The 14,270-nt window shown below is 42.2% G+C and overlaps 1 protein-coding gene across 1 annotated transcript in view; it reads left to right on the forward strand.

Moving 5' to 3' along the window:
- SLC5A8 (solute carrier family 5 member 8) overlaps positions 1-14,270 on the forward strand; it is a 47,412-nt gene that overhangs the window by 17,643 nt on the left and 15,499 nt on the right. The window contains exons 4-9 of the mRNA XM_075552715.1: positions 1,376-1,443; positions 2,419-2,573; positions 5,705-5,845; positions 7,350-7,479; positions 11,586-11,674; positions 12,555-12,667. Of these exons, the coding sequence (XP_075408830.1) occupies positions 1,376-1,443; positions 2,419-2,573; positions 5,705-5,845; positions 7,350-7,479; positions 11,586-11,674; positions 12,555-12,667 (696 nt within the window). The remainder of the gene's footprint in view (positions 1-1,375; positions 1,444-2,418; positions 2,574-5,704; positions 5,846-7,349; positions 7,480-11,585; positions 11,675-12,554; positions 12,668-14,270) is intronic.

Genomic DNA, 14,270 nt, shown 5'->3' on the forward strand with positions numbered 1-14,270 from the left:
TCCTGAATTAGAGTGCTATTGGTTAATGTGTTCACTGGTAACCAGAAGTTGCAGGTTCAAGGCCACTCAGAGAGGCTTTGGAAGAAAGGTCTGGGGATTGATTTCATTCTGGAAAATTGGTGCGATGGAGGCTGGTGCAGCCAAGGGGTCAGGATCAATTCAACTACCGTTTTAAAAGATGTCTTTATATTGTCTTTTGTGCTATGCTGAAAATATCTTTGTTTTTCATCAAACAAACAAACTCACTGCCATCAAACCAATTCTGATTCATGGCGACCCTTTAGGACAGGATACTGGCCCTGTGGGTTTTTCTTTTCATAATATTAAAAAATATATATTACTGGCTTCTCAAACTTGGTTGAATATGGAGCTCCCTGGGGGAGCTGTAACAAAACTGACCCTGCACCCACCTTGGTGTGTCTGGTTTAATTGGCCGGTTGTGTGTTCTGGTCATTAGGATTTTAGCAAACTTCCTTGTAACTTCAATGTGCATTGTAAGTTGAGAACCACAGATGTAATAGTTTCATAACAACTATTTCAATAATGCTATGGCATTTCTATGAGATATCTCAAAGCAGAAAAAAATATTTTAATTTTTTTTGCAGTTCTTTTTTACCTTAAGCTTAAGCTATCTCACCCAACAAGGGATGTTTATTAGATTATGTTTTAGAGTTCTTTGAAATAATCTCTCTCTGTGGTTATGTTGCACACTTGATATACAGTTAGGTTCATTTATTTCCTTTTGTGTTTTAGGAATAATAAACTAATTTATTATAATCATATAGAACACTTACATGATTTCAAAGTCAAATTTACGAAAAGATACATGTTTAGAGAAGTCTAACTTATACCATGTTCCCGCTACCCTAGTCCCCTACAGATAATTCTTTTTTTCTGTTTAATTTTGATTTGTTCTCCCAGTTAGGCAATGTATTATCCCTGTTTACTTCTTAGATGAATGATAGCAAACTATAAGACTTGTGTCCATCAACGTCCTTTTTTATACCATGCACCACTGGCCTCCCAAGGAGCGGTAGACTAGCATGTGCATTTGAGCCATGTCCAATTGAGAGAGATATTCGTCACCGATCTGGTCTGATAGCCACCTTACATCAAGCTGTTTCTCAGCTCAATTTATAACATAAATACTTACAGCTTAATTTATAACATAAATACTTTAAAAATGCATTATTTAATCAATGTTGGGCCCGTGCATGGTATCTGAAGGTAGAAATCGTGTCTATGTAACTTATAAACTATCATTTTAATTCTGAAGCAGTGATATAGCTTTGTCTCTGATAAATTTGATTGTTATAAGGATCTTTATAATACGTGTCTCGCAGCTATCCACACAGTCTTTATCTTTTCTTCACAGTCACCGGGTTTGATCTGTGGGGCGCAGTAGTGGCAACGGGCGTAGTCTGCACCTTCTACTGTACAATGGTATGTTGAGAACATTATTTCCCCTCTCACTCTATATGCTTCGTTGGCAAAATGTAAAATTCCCATCGTTGGATGCTACAAACTGGTTTCATCATGCATATTCTTACACTCCTCACCTCCCACAGAGGAACTTTTATGGGTGAAAAATATTTGGTCTGGAGTCAACTTGCAGTAGACCTGAAATATTGAACCGAACACTGAGTTTTTCCCATCACCATTGCAAAGGCACCCAGTCCTAGCTTTAAAGAACTTCATTCATGCCCTTGCCCAGTTATTGTAGCTGTGCTCCTACTGTTTGCTCTTCCTAGAGACCTGGAGTTCCTTCCATTATCTTTAGGCAGAATACGTAACCTGTATTGCACGGGTACTGTTTCCATGGATGCTTGTCCTTACCCTTGGCGCAGGTATTATGAGATCCCTGATATGCTAGGAATTACTTTTTGTGTTGCCGGAGCTCAGAGAGGGCACGGTTTAACTGAGGTCCTAGAGGTTGGAGGCCGACGCTTGGGATTTTGAAGTAACGGCAAGTACAAGGCAATTTTAGTATTGCAACGACTGGGTTGGCCACTTGAGTGGCTAGTTACTGACTGAATGTCTGTCAGCTTTGCCTATAGCATACAATTCGTGAAATTGCCTATTAAAATTTGACTTCGAATTTTTTTTCCCCAACCGTCTCTCCACATCACTTCACTTCATATTAGCTACTCAGCCTTACTCACTGTGCTTTCACCCCTCTATGCTTTTGCCCTTGCTGTCTCCTCTGCTGGGGGAAGCTGCTCTCGTTGCCTCGCTCTATGTTTGAAGGCAGAGCTTAAATATGACTTTCTTTGTTACAGTTCCTTTCACTGGCTCCCCTCCCCTGGGTACACTTTTGGACAAAGAGGGATGCGTTCCTTGTTCTCATCCAGCACAGGGACTCACATGCTCAGGAACCTACGTAAGAAGCCTTAATCCCCATATGCTTTCTCCTCCCAGGGTGGCCTGAAAGCAGTCATCTGGACAGATGTTTTCCAAGTCGGGATCATGGTGGCTGGCTTTGCGTCTGTGCTGATACAGGCTTCCATTGTGCAAGGCGGAATGAGCACCATCCTGAATGACTGCTACAATGGCGGGAGGTTAAACTTCTGGAAGTAAGTTATTCCCTCTTGGTGAATAGGACTCCCCTTTTGCTTTTCCCGTGAAAACAATCTCTTTACTGAAATAGTAAACGTGCCCTAAAGAAACCAACCACCAAGGAGGTGGGACAGAAAACTGAAGCCAGCAAGGAAGTGTTCCGCCAGGTTTTGGGTTTTTCAACAGGTTCAAATGGTGAGATAATGCAGCGTGCTAAAGATTAGACGTCAACCCGAGACCTTTCCCTCTGTGTTGGGTTCCCTTCCTGTTAGTGATTGTAAACGTGAAGAGAGCCATTGATTCTGAAGGAAGGTGCTGTGGGGTTGGCAGAGAGGCAGATGCCAGTCATGCCTAGAAGCAGAATCTCTGATGTGCTTAAAATAAATAATGACATTGTTTATGACAGAATGGTGAATAACACAAGGAAGCCCCTGCTGGCCTTGCGGGACCCTAGGCTGAGTGATAAGGGAAAAGATAGTGAGAGCTAAGAAAAGGCAGCTTCTAAGCCAGAGGAAAACGAAAAGACTAGTGGCTACACTTACATTTCCCCCCTAAATGTTAGTTATTTTGTTGATGCAGTTGAGAGCACGCACCACAAAGCATACACTAATTCAGCATTTCTACATGTGCAGTTCAGTGGCCTTGATTACATTATTTGAATTGTGAGACCCTTCTCACACTCCTCTTATCAATTCTTCCTCATTAACGCAGACTCACTGCCATCTAAGGTTCCTGTCTAATCGATTTGCTGCTGTTAATTTGATCTCATACCGATAATACTTTAAGGAGAATAATGCTCAAAATTAAAACAATAACAACAGCCCCCCGCACCCCAAACCCACACAAAAGAAAAAGCCAAACCCGCTGTCATAGAGTCGATCCTAACTCAGAGAAACCCTATGGACCAGAAGAGAACGACAGCTGGGAGTTTCTGAGACCCACTGTCTCTGGGAGTCGAAAGCCTTGTTTTTCTGCCGAAGGGCCACTGGTGGTTTCGAACTGCTGATCTTGTAGTTCAAATGTGTAACCTCCATGCCACCGGGGTTCCTATATTGGTAAAGACAGACCTGTTTTTACTAGTTAAGCTAAACTATTGTTTGATTTAAAGATGACTTCAGGGGAGATCTGTGGTTTAAGGTTCAAAGATTATTTGGGGGCAATGGTTGGAGGGCTTCATCTACCTTTCAAGGCTCCAGAGAGTCTAGAGGCAATGAGAATTTGAAATTCAGTTTTGAGCAGGAATCTTCAAGACTTCCATTTCTCCTAGTAGCTATTATCCTATTGTATGTATGTACCACATTTTGTTTATCTATTCATGTGTTAGTAGACATTTAGGTTTTTTCCACCTATTGCCTATTATTTGGCTCCACTGGTATACAAGTCTCTGGGTCTCTGCTTACGAATCTTTTGGGTGTACGCTGAAGAGTGGAATTGCTGGGGCATAGGGCATTTTTCACTGTTCATCTGTCAGATTGTGGTAGCTCGCATGTGTCTGCGATTGATGTTCACTTGTTTCTGTCAAGAAGTTTGGAAGAGAGCTACCCGGCTCACTGACAGTAAGAGATCCACATTCATGTGTCCATTCCTAAGAAATGTGATCCAAAAGAATGTGAAGGTGATTAAATAATACCATTAATATCATACTCAAGTACAATTTTGGCAAAGATAACTTAAAAATGGTCCATTCACAGAGAACTGCTTAAAAGCAATCCATTCACAGAGAACTGCCAGAAACAGGAGCCAGATCTAGAAGAGGATGTGGAAGTAGGAACACCATCGCCGATATCATGTGAAACTTGGCTGAAAGCAGAGAATAGTACCAGAATTAATGTGGGTCAATGATTATGCAAAGGCATTTAACTGTGTGGATTATAACATGGAAGAATAAGAGTTTCTGAATGCTTAATTGTGCTCATATACCTGAACATAGACCAAGAGGTGATCATTTAGCCAGAACAAGGGGTACCATGTGGCTTAAAATCAGGACAGGGTGCACTGGGAGGTTGTATCCTTTCAGCATACTTATTTAATTTGTCTGCTAAGAAAATAATTCAAGAAGCCGGACCATATGAAGGACATAATATCAGGATTGGAGGAAGACTCATTAATAATTTGAGATATGCATAGGACATACTTTGCTTACTGAAAGCAAAGAAGACTTGGAGCACTTATTAATGAAGATCAAAGACTACGGCCCTATTACAGATTGCAACACAGCACAAAGAAAACAAAAACTCTCACAACTGAATCAATAAGTAAAAAATGTTGTCCAGGATTTCATGTTACTTGGCTCCTCCATCTGTACCCATGGAGGTAGCAGTCAGGAAATCACTGTACTGCATTGGGTAAATTGGCTGCAAAGCTCTCTTTAAGTGCTAAAAAGCAAAGATATTACTTTGAAGACGAAGCTGTGTCTGCTCCAAGCTATGGTATTTTCAATAGCCTCCTATGTAGATGAACACTGGGCAGTGAATAAGGATGACTGCCGAAGAATGGTTGCCTTTGAATGATCATATTAGCATTGAAGTCGTAGCATACTTATCAATAAGATATGCTAAAAAGTTTTTTTTTAATTCGACATTTTTATGATCTTTACTTGAGGATTATCAACCATCAAGTAACAACGCACAAGCCTTATTGTGTGTCAAACATCGTGGGAGTATCCTTTGTTATATATTAAGCACAGAGTGGAGGAAGTAGCTGCTCTGAATGGAATTCCACATGTCAATGCCACATCTACTGCTGGCGTGTGGTGAGGAGGCTGGTACTGGTGTCCGTCTGTCTGTCTGTCTCTCTATCTTTTCTTTTCTTTCAGATTTATCTTCTGGTCTGTGTTTCGGCAGGGAAGACTTATTTAAGGTCAAAAGAGAAAGATCTCTATAACCACTCAGAATGGGTAGAACAGTATTTCCTCCTCAGTCTCACACAACTTGTAACTATATGAAAGGATCCACTTTTATTTCAATGGATCTGTTTTGGAAATGTCTATACCTTTTGTGTTCATTATGAAGTATGTATATGTTCATGCGTACATGTGCACACACTGCTTGTTTTCAAAAACGATAAGAGGATTTTCTGCAATACTGATGCATTATTACTATTTTGCTGACAGCTCAGAATTTGTCTTCTGTTTCTCTCCAAAATCCAGTTTTGATCCGAACCCTTTGCAGAGACACACGTTCTGGACAATTATCATAGGAGGGACCTTCACGTGGACCAGCATCTATGGTGTCAACCAATCCCAGGTGCAGAGATATATTTCCTGCAAAAGTAGATTCCAGGCAAAAATGTAAGCCAAGTTATGGTGTGAATCATTGATAACCATCAGCTGTCTTAATGGAAATCTAGGCAAGTTCAGAGCAAGTTTTGTCTTTTGTAATATGAAATTCAAAGAGATAGGTAATAGGCTTAGTCACAGGAGGGTCAAGCTGAGTAAAGTAGTACTGTACTATATGTCTGGGACCAGATATTTCAAAAACCTTTCTAATAACTATTAGGTAAAAATGTATTTTCCAATAAATAGCATGCATTGTGCATCCACTTGTTTAAGTCCCTGTCACCTACTATACACGGGGTTCTCCAGGAAGCAGGCTTTGAGGTGGAGGCTGGCAGTGAGGCGTTTATTAGGGAATCCAGACCTAGGGAAGAGGAGGGAAGGGAAAGAAGCAAGACAGAGCAGAGCCATCCAGTTGCACCAAAGGCCTCAGCTGGCCCCTTCAGGCAGCTCTGCAGCTGTGACTTGACTATTTTGATGTTTCTCAACTTGGGGTCAGAGGGCTTTATAATCTTGCTTTCTCTAGTAATGGGTGAGAGGAAGCGTGGCCTGAGGGGTAGTGTTTCTCACCAGCCTAGTGTGGCTCATCACCGTATCCAAGGAGGGGGAAAAAGGGTAGTCTCCTGAGTGAAAAAAATGTTCTCTACTCAACTGAGTATTAAGACCTGGCATTCAATGATATGAACACCAACACCCTGAATAACGGCCTGACGACTCATGTCTATTACATCCCAATATTTGGTTCCATTGAGCTCAGTCGCCAGGAGTTATGGGCCAACTTGATGGCAGCTCACCCAACATTACATACAAGTTCTGTGCTGTGGGATCCATACGATTTCATTGAATCTTAATATTCCATTAGGCAGCCATTGTCATCTTTAGGTGTAAGCGAAGAAACTGAGGATCCGAGAGGCTAATCTGCTTTCCTAAGGCTACATAGGGCAGAGCCAGGTCTTAGTTCTGATCCCAGTGGCTTAATTAACCTTTGTTAATCAACCTTTGTGGCTTAATTAACTGTATTGGAGCACATGTTGTGTATGACAACACGAAACGTCGAGAAGATTCCTATTTAAGGCACATGCTTGCTTTTCATATCTGGTGCACAGAGAAGTTGATTGAGCTGTTCTGTAGATTCTAACAACATTCAGTCATTTATCATCGCATTAGCTTTAAAAGGAAGGTAACTAGTAGCTACTGCTCAGACTACTAAAACCCTGGCTTCCGGATGAGAAGACTCAATTACTGAAAGCTAACAACACGCTTGGAACCCTGGCCAGAAGTAGCCGCTCATTCAGTGGGACAACCCCATCTATTCCAAATATTCCAAAATATAGTCTTGATCGGCATCATTGGCAGATTAGACTAGAATAGAATTTGTGGTGATTTGGTTGTTGAGAGATAATGCGTATTAATTAAACGTGCATAGAAGTATACTCTTGAAGGTCTCTTTGTTTGTATAACACTTTCCCTACTCTGTGGAGTTGAGATGACAGCTGTTGGTTTCTTTTTATCTCTGTAGGTCTCTCTACGTCAACCTCGTGGGGCTCTGGGCCATCCTCGTCTGCTCAGTGTTTTCTGGGCTCGCCCTGTATTCCCGGTACCATGACTGTGATCCTTGGACAGCCAACAAAGTGTCTGCACCAGACCAGGTTGAGTACCCTGTTTCTCTGACAGATGCACGCCAGGCACTCAAGAAGTTGTTAGCAGGGATGATGGGGTCCCTGGTAGGTGTGAGTGGTTTCTGCTCAACTCCTAACCTAAGGGCTGGCAGTTCAGTCTCACCCAGCGGCCCTGCAGAAAAGGTCCAGGCAATCTGCTTTGGTAAAGATGACAGCCAAGAAAACCCTTGGCAGCTGTTCTGCTCTGTAGCACATCGTCCAAGGTCACCTTGAGCCACTATCAACTTGAGGGCCACCAGCTTGGGTTAGCAGGGCTAAAGAATTCTGGGCTCAAAAAATTATGTGTTGACATACCGAGAAAATTCCCAGGCCAGGTGTCTGTGTCAATACAGTTATAAGAAAAGCGAACTGTGAACAAACCAGGAAATTAGAGAACACGTTATTACTGTTGTTAGATGGTTTATGTTTACCTTCCCAATGGCTTAAAAGTGATGGGGAGACTGATCTAACATGTGAACATTTATTGAGACCCAAAGGTGTGATTACATGTGAAGCTTTATATCCTCACCCTGTAGTTCCCCTTTTATCGATGAGGACTGGAGGCTCAGGAAGGGGCTATAAGTTGTCCTAAGTCTCAGAGCAAGTAAATGTGGACACTTGCTAACACCCAATAAGGCAGGTTCTTAAAAGGTTTGTGGACATTTCCTTCTTCACAATTGTGATGCTTACAGCGGTCCTTTCTCCCCAGTGTTCAGCACCACAGCAACAAACAACAGATGGGTGGGGCTATGCATGAGTTGCATTGGCTAGGAACTGGACTTGGGTCATTCTTTCAAAGAGATTACTATGATTAAGCCCTCTTCAGAGGCAAGGAGAGTGCGGCACAGAGAGGTTCCATGAGTAGCCAGTAACCAGCCAGTAAGTTTGAAGCCAGGATTTGAACCCATGCGGGCTGTCATCGGAGTCCGTAGTGCAGAATTTGAGCCATATTGTTAGCTGTCGTGGAGCTGGTCTCGGTTCATGACGACCCCATGCACATGCACAACTGGGCTAAATGCTGCCAGGCCCTTCTGATTGGCTTTTTGTGATCTGAACAGGGTTTTCCTTGGTTGGGTTTTGGAAGTAAATCATCAGGCTTTCCTTCCTAAAGTGTCTTACTCTGGAAGCTCTGCCAAAACCTGTTCAGCGTCATGACAACAAACAAGACCCCACTAATAGATGGGTGGGGGGCTGTGCACCAGACGCATTGGCGGGGGATTAAATCCTGGTCTCTGCCTTTCAAAAAGTATACCATCTATACTCAAGTATAAGCCGACCAGAATATCAGCCGAGGCACCCAATTTTGCCACAAAAACTGCATAAAAATGGCTGAAAACTTGGCTTATACATGAGTATATATGGTAGTTAGTTTTCAAAATCAGGACTTCCTGACTGCAAAGCCCAGTTCTGGTTTTCAGTGTTCTTGCCAAAATTATTTCCTATGACTTCCTTGAGAAGGACATCATACTTGGTCAAGTAGAGAGCCAATGAAAAAGAAGGCCCACAGGGAGATGGATGGATGCAGTGGCCACTACACTGGCCTCAAGCACGGCAACAACGATGAGGATGACACTGAACTGGGCAGTGTTTTTCCTGCTGTAGTATATGAATACACATGCCTATGTACATGCACCGGTGTGTTGTTACAATTCAGAGGCGCCCAACAACAACAACAACAACAACAACAACATCTTTGTAACTCAAGCACCCCGGGCACTGATTTGAAAGAAGATAGATGGGATATTATGATGCAAATGCATATGCCATATTCCCAGAAAAAGATGATTTGGAAGGATTAGAAAATGAGAGCATTGTTGAGCCCCCCCGCCCCCCCCCCACTTCTTTCAACTCTATCTTTTTGATAAACTCACCCTTCCAAATGCCCTCAGCGATCCCAAGAATCACATTTACAAGGAAGTTGGAGGCATTCTTCTGTTATAGTCCCTCTACTCAAGAATATCCCGTGACTTTTGTCCCCTGTCATCTGTAGTTGGTATTATGAAGACAATAGGATTTTTTTAATGCTTCTAAGCTCCCTCTCCCCTGGGCAGACGAGAGGTCTTCTGTTGTCCTGAGGGTCGCTTGAGCTGGAACCAATTCCCAGCACCTCAATATCCCTGGACTGTCCTCCCCTTGAGAGTCATCGTCACAGAGTGCATTTACTGTGTGTTGTCACATGCTAGACTTTCCAAAAACACTTTCCTTTGAATTTAATGGAGCCTCTTGTGTGGTTAATGTACTGACATAATTAAATGTTCCTGGGGCTACCCATGTAAATAAGACAGTCCATGGAGGACCAGTGAGAGCCCCGGGTTTGTCCTGAGGAGAGCAAAGATGGATTGTTGCTACGCTGGGGTTCATCCCAGAAAGCAGGTTCCGTGCCTCCCTCGTGCTTATGAATTTCCCGCCTTTAGTTTTTAACTTCTTGATGATACCGGCCCGCAGGAGGCCCATTCACAAGATGAACTGTTCCCCGGAAGCCTTTTGAGAAAGTGGAGACCTGCTAGAGGATTTTGCATCTCCTTATAATAGCAGTGGTGGAAACCTTATTATTGTTTAGGTGTGTGCATTTCTGCTGCCAACCGCAAGGTCAGCAGTTCAACTCCGCCAGTGCCTCTGAGGGAGAAAGAGGGACCTTTCTGCTCCCGACAAGATTTGCAGACTTGGAAATCTGAAGGGGCAGCTGTGCTCTTTGGGTTGGGTGAGTTGGGAGCCACTCAGTGGCAGAGAGTTGGGGTTGAGCTTTGGAACTTTGAGACATCCTGGGATATTTGGATCTTGCCTCGCCTGGGAGATGTGCTGTTCTCTCTTTTTGAGGATCCAGAAATAGTGAGCATTGCAGAAAGCACTCCTAAAACACACCGATCCTTTCGGGAGTGTTCTGGGTCTCATATCGTTCGAGGAAACCAACCAGGCTGGTCAACTGGAGAGCTGCCCACTGTGCATGGTGAGCAAACCATCACTGACACTTTTATGGAAAACAGTCCAATTAGGACCCCCGATTCAACAATTAATTTTGCAGAAAGCCTGCCATGTAACATAGTCCTGAAGTCACACACCTGCCTGCCTTTCATTTAGGATCTATCTTTCCAAAAGCAAGTTGGTATTTGGAACTTCTTTAAAAAGAAGCATTTCTCTTTTTAAAGGTCCCCCCCCCCTTCCTGGGGTCACCCCCTATTCAGCACCATGTCTCTGACTATCAAAACCCAGCCCAATCCTCTGTGTGTGTGGGTGAGGGGGGGAGAGGGGGTTTATTTGGACTCATATGGACTCTATAGGGCAGAGGAAAATTGCCCCCTATTGGGGTTTCTAAGGCTATACACTTTATAAAAGCAGATTGTTACATAGTTCTGCCGTGCAACAGCTGGTGGGTTTGAACTTGTCAACCTGTTGGTTGAGCTCTTAATCAACCACTACACCTGTCTTCAGTAGTAAACCCCGAGCGAAGTGGACAAAGATGACCTCGAGGCACCAAGTAAATTTGAAGTAAAGTTGACCATGGTGTATTGAAGCACCAAACCAAAACCAAGTGCACTACTTAGTGCGCCTACAGAGAGCCTCTGAGATGTAAGTCTACCGGAGCAGAGGGCTTTCCCCCTCGCAGCAGCCGGTGAGTTCTAACCGCTGAGCTACCGTGAGCATCCAATGAGTAACCCACTACAGCAGGAGGACTCTTTATACTTACACACAGACGCATGTAAAATATTCCCTGAAACATGATAGCTATCAGCTACCTTTTACTGAGAATTTCACTCTCTCTGCCTATATTATAATAAGAGCTTTAAATATTATGTAACTTAAACCTTCATAACAATTCTATGGTATTATTCGTATTATTATGGTATTTTTATAGGTAAGAAACTGGGCTGAGAGAAATTATATAGCAGGGTCTTTCTGAATCCATATCTTGTACACTTAACCCATATGCTATTCATTACTTTAAGAGCTGTTGATTCAAGAATAAAATCTTAGTTATTTGGAAATGTCAAGTGCATGGAACAGCTGACCTTCAGCTCTTGAAGGATCTAAGATCAGGATGTTAATTAATTGTCTTCAGTAACAGATCGTACTTGGAAGTAAATTTTGGACTTTTTCAGCTCATGCCTTACTTGGTTCTGGACATTCTTCAAGATTACCCAGGACTTCCTGGACTCTTTGTGGCCTGTGCTTACAGCGGAACACTAAGGTAGGAACTATAATTCCTATTGGTATTGCTATTGGAATTGTTCCTCTTTTTTTTTTTTTACTGCATACTGAGATCTGGTGGCATAAAGGTTACATATTGGGCTGCTCATTGAAAGGTCAGCAGTTTGAAACCACCAAGAACTCCTTGGGAGAAAGATGGGACTTTCTACTCCTGTAAAGAGTTATAGTCTCTCTCAGAAACCTACAGGGGCAGCTCTACCCTGTCCTATTAAGATCACTATGAGTTGTAATTGGCTCGATGGCAGTGAGTATGGTTTTTGTGGTATATGTGTGTGTGTTTAGTTTAGCCATTGTTTCATCAAGGTTTATTGATGATTCCAGGCATTAGGTTTAGGGTTTCCTCCAGTTTTAATGGCTCTATTGTCTGGCTCCTATGAGTTTGAAGTTGTTTTCAACACTTTCCCTCATTTTGATAAAAAGTTGTCTATTGGGTCTTGATAAAAATGCTCAGTAATGTAATAAGGTTTTATGTCATTGATCCCATTAGATTTGCATACATTTGAAGGTTCACTTGCATATTTGGCTTGCTCAGTACATGAAGGCCAAGATGGGTGACCCCTCAGAGACAGTGACAGGAGTGGTGATTCCCTGAGGGAAAAGGAGGAGGGAGGAGGGGAAAAGAGGATAGAGAGAATAGTATCGAGGTTTGAATAACTCCACCCAATGGGATCCAACAACAGAATTTTGAATGTGAATGGATATATTGCAATATGTAAGATATGTCAATAAAACGATTCGTTTTTTAAATGCTCAGTACTGTTGGCTGGGCACCATCTATTTCTCATGGTCTCATGGAAGTGTCTCTCTTAAATGTTCGTAAGTTGAAATATTTTCAATCACAGCTTTGTTACTCATTACAGCACAGTGTCCTCCAGTATAAACGCCTTAGCAGCAGTCACGGTGGAAGATCTCATCAAACCTCGCTTCAGATCCCTCTCAGAAAAATCTCTGTCTTGGATTTCCCAAGGAACAAGTATGTTCCTGTTTCTACAACTTTATATTTAACTCAAGAGTGATAACTTTTAGAAATACAACATTAACTAAGAACTTTTGGATGCATATGCATATTCACACATATGTATCTATGACAATACAGATAGGACCATATTTGTAACCAACTATTTGGGAGACACTTCAGACAATTAATTGCCAGTTGGAACAAGTTTCCTATTACCTGTCCTACCTTTCTACTTTTCCCCCTACCTTTCTACTTTATTCCTATCCCAAATCTATGTTGAAATTCACACACACACACACACACACACACACACACACACACACACACACACCACCAACTCTCTTCTTTTTCAACTTTGGTCTATGATCCTAAGAAATACCCTTAGAGCAGAAGAAAGACCCACATTTTTTCTTTTTTATCACCATCAATTCAGGTATGAGAGATGTGTGCCCGAACTGACGATAAAGAGATAGAGCGTTAGGATTTTTGACTCCTGGGTATTGTCTGTTGTTTCTCTTATAAAAAATATCTGGGAGATAGTCCTTAGGGAAAGCTCAATTTTTGTTCTTATGTTGAAAAACCTCGTTAGACATTAAATGCCAGGAGAATGGAAACGTTTAAGGGTCTCCAGTTTCCAGATTCCCCAAGTGCAATATCTGACTCAAGGAAATTAAACTAGTTTCTTCATTTTGACAGCTTGGATATAGGTGTATTCCAAAATGTGACTAACAAATTTAGTTCTGGGGGAAAAAAGTCTTTAACCTTAGCACAAGAACATGAGCAGACTGTCAAAGAAATAGTAAATGATACTCTGCTTTGAGTCGTCTATCTATTATCCTGGTCATAGGTGTGACCTGGAATAAGCACTTAATTTATATTTCTCCAAACCAAATAAAACCAAATTCACTAACATCAAGTCAACTCTGACTCCTAACGCCCCTGTAGGGCAGAAAGGGGTTTCTGAAAGTATAAATCTTTATTAGAGCAGATAGCCTCTTCTTTCCCCTACCAAATGGCTGGTGGGTTTGAACCTATGATGTTAGCAGCCTAACTCAACCCCTTGAACCACGAGGCCTTATTTTATAGTCTTCAGTGCCCACTAGATTTAAATGGCAATGAATCATTTTATTATGTGCCAAGTTTAACCCTGGAGCACAATTTCAGAATGGTGTGGTGTTTTCTAAAGAGTAACTAGAATTGTTTAGTGTAGGGTTACTGAACGTTGTGGTCTTGTCTGACAGAATGGACAGAAGCTTTTGATGCCAGATCCACTCCTGATCTTTCAGTGTACTAGCTGTAATTCACTCACCCATTCACTCGCACACTCACTCACTGCCATCAAGTTGATTCCGACTCACTGTGACCCTGTAGGACTGGGGAGAGCTGCACCTGTGGGTTTTTAAGATAGTAGCTCTCTACCAGAATAGAAACCCTCATCTTGCTCCCACAGAGCAGGTGATGGTTTTGATCTACTCACCTTGCGTTAAGCAACTCAATACGTAATCATTACCCTACCATGGCTCCTAGCTGTATAGCCTTGAACAAACCCAATAACTTATTTGAGCCTCTGTTTCTTCACATGGAAAAGTGTGAACAATAATATTTATCTTACAGGGCT

The sequence above is a fragment of the Tenrec ecaudatus genome, chromosome 6 (genome assembly GCF_050624435.1).
Source record: "Tenrec ecaudatus isolate mTenEca1 chromosome 6, mTenEca1.hap1, whole genome shotgun sequence".
NCBI classification, from domain to species: domain Eukaryota; kingdom Metazoa; phylum Chordata; class Mammalia; order Afrosoricida; family Tenrecidae; genus Tenrec; species Tenrec ecaudatus.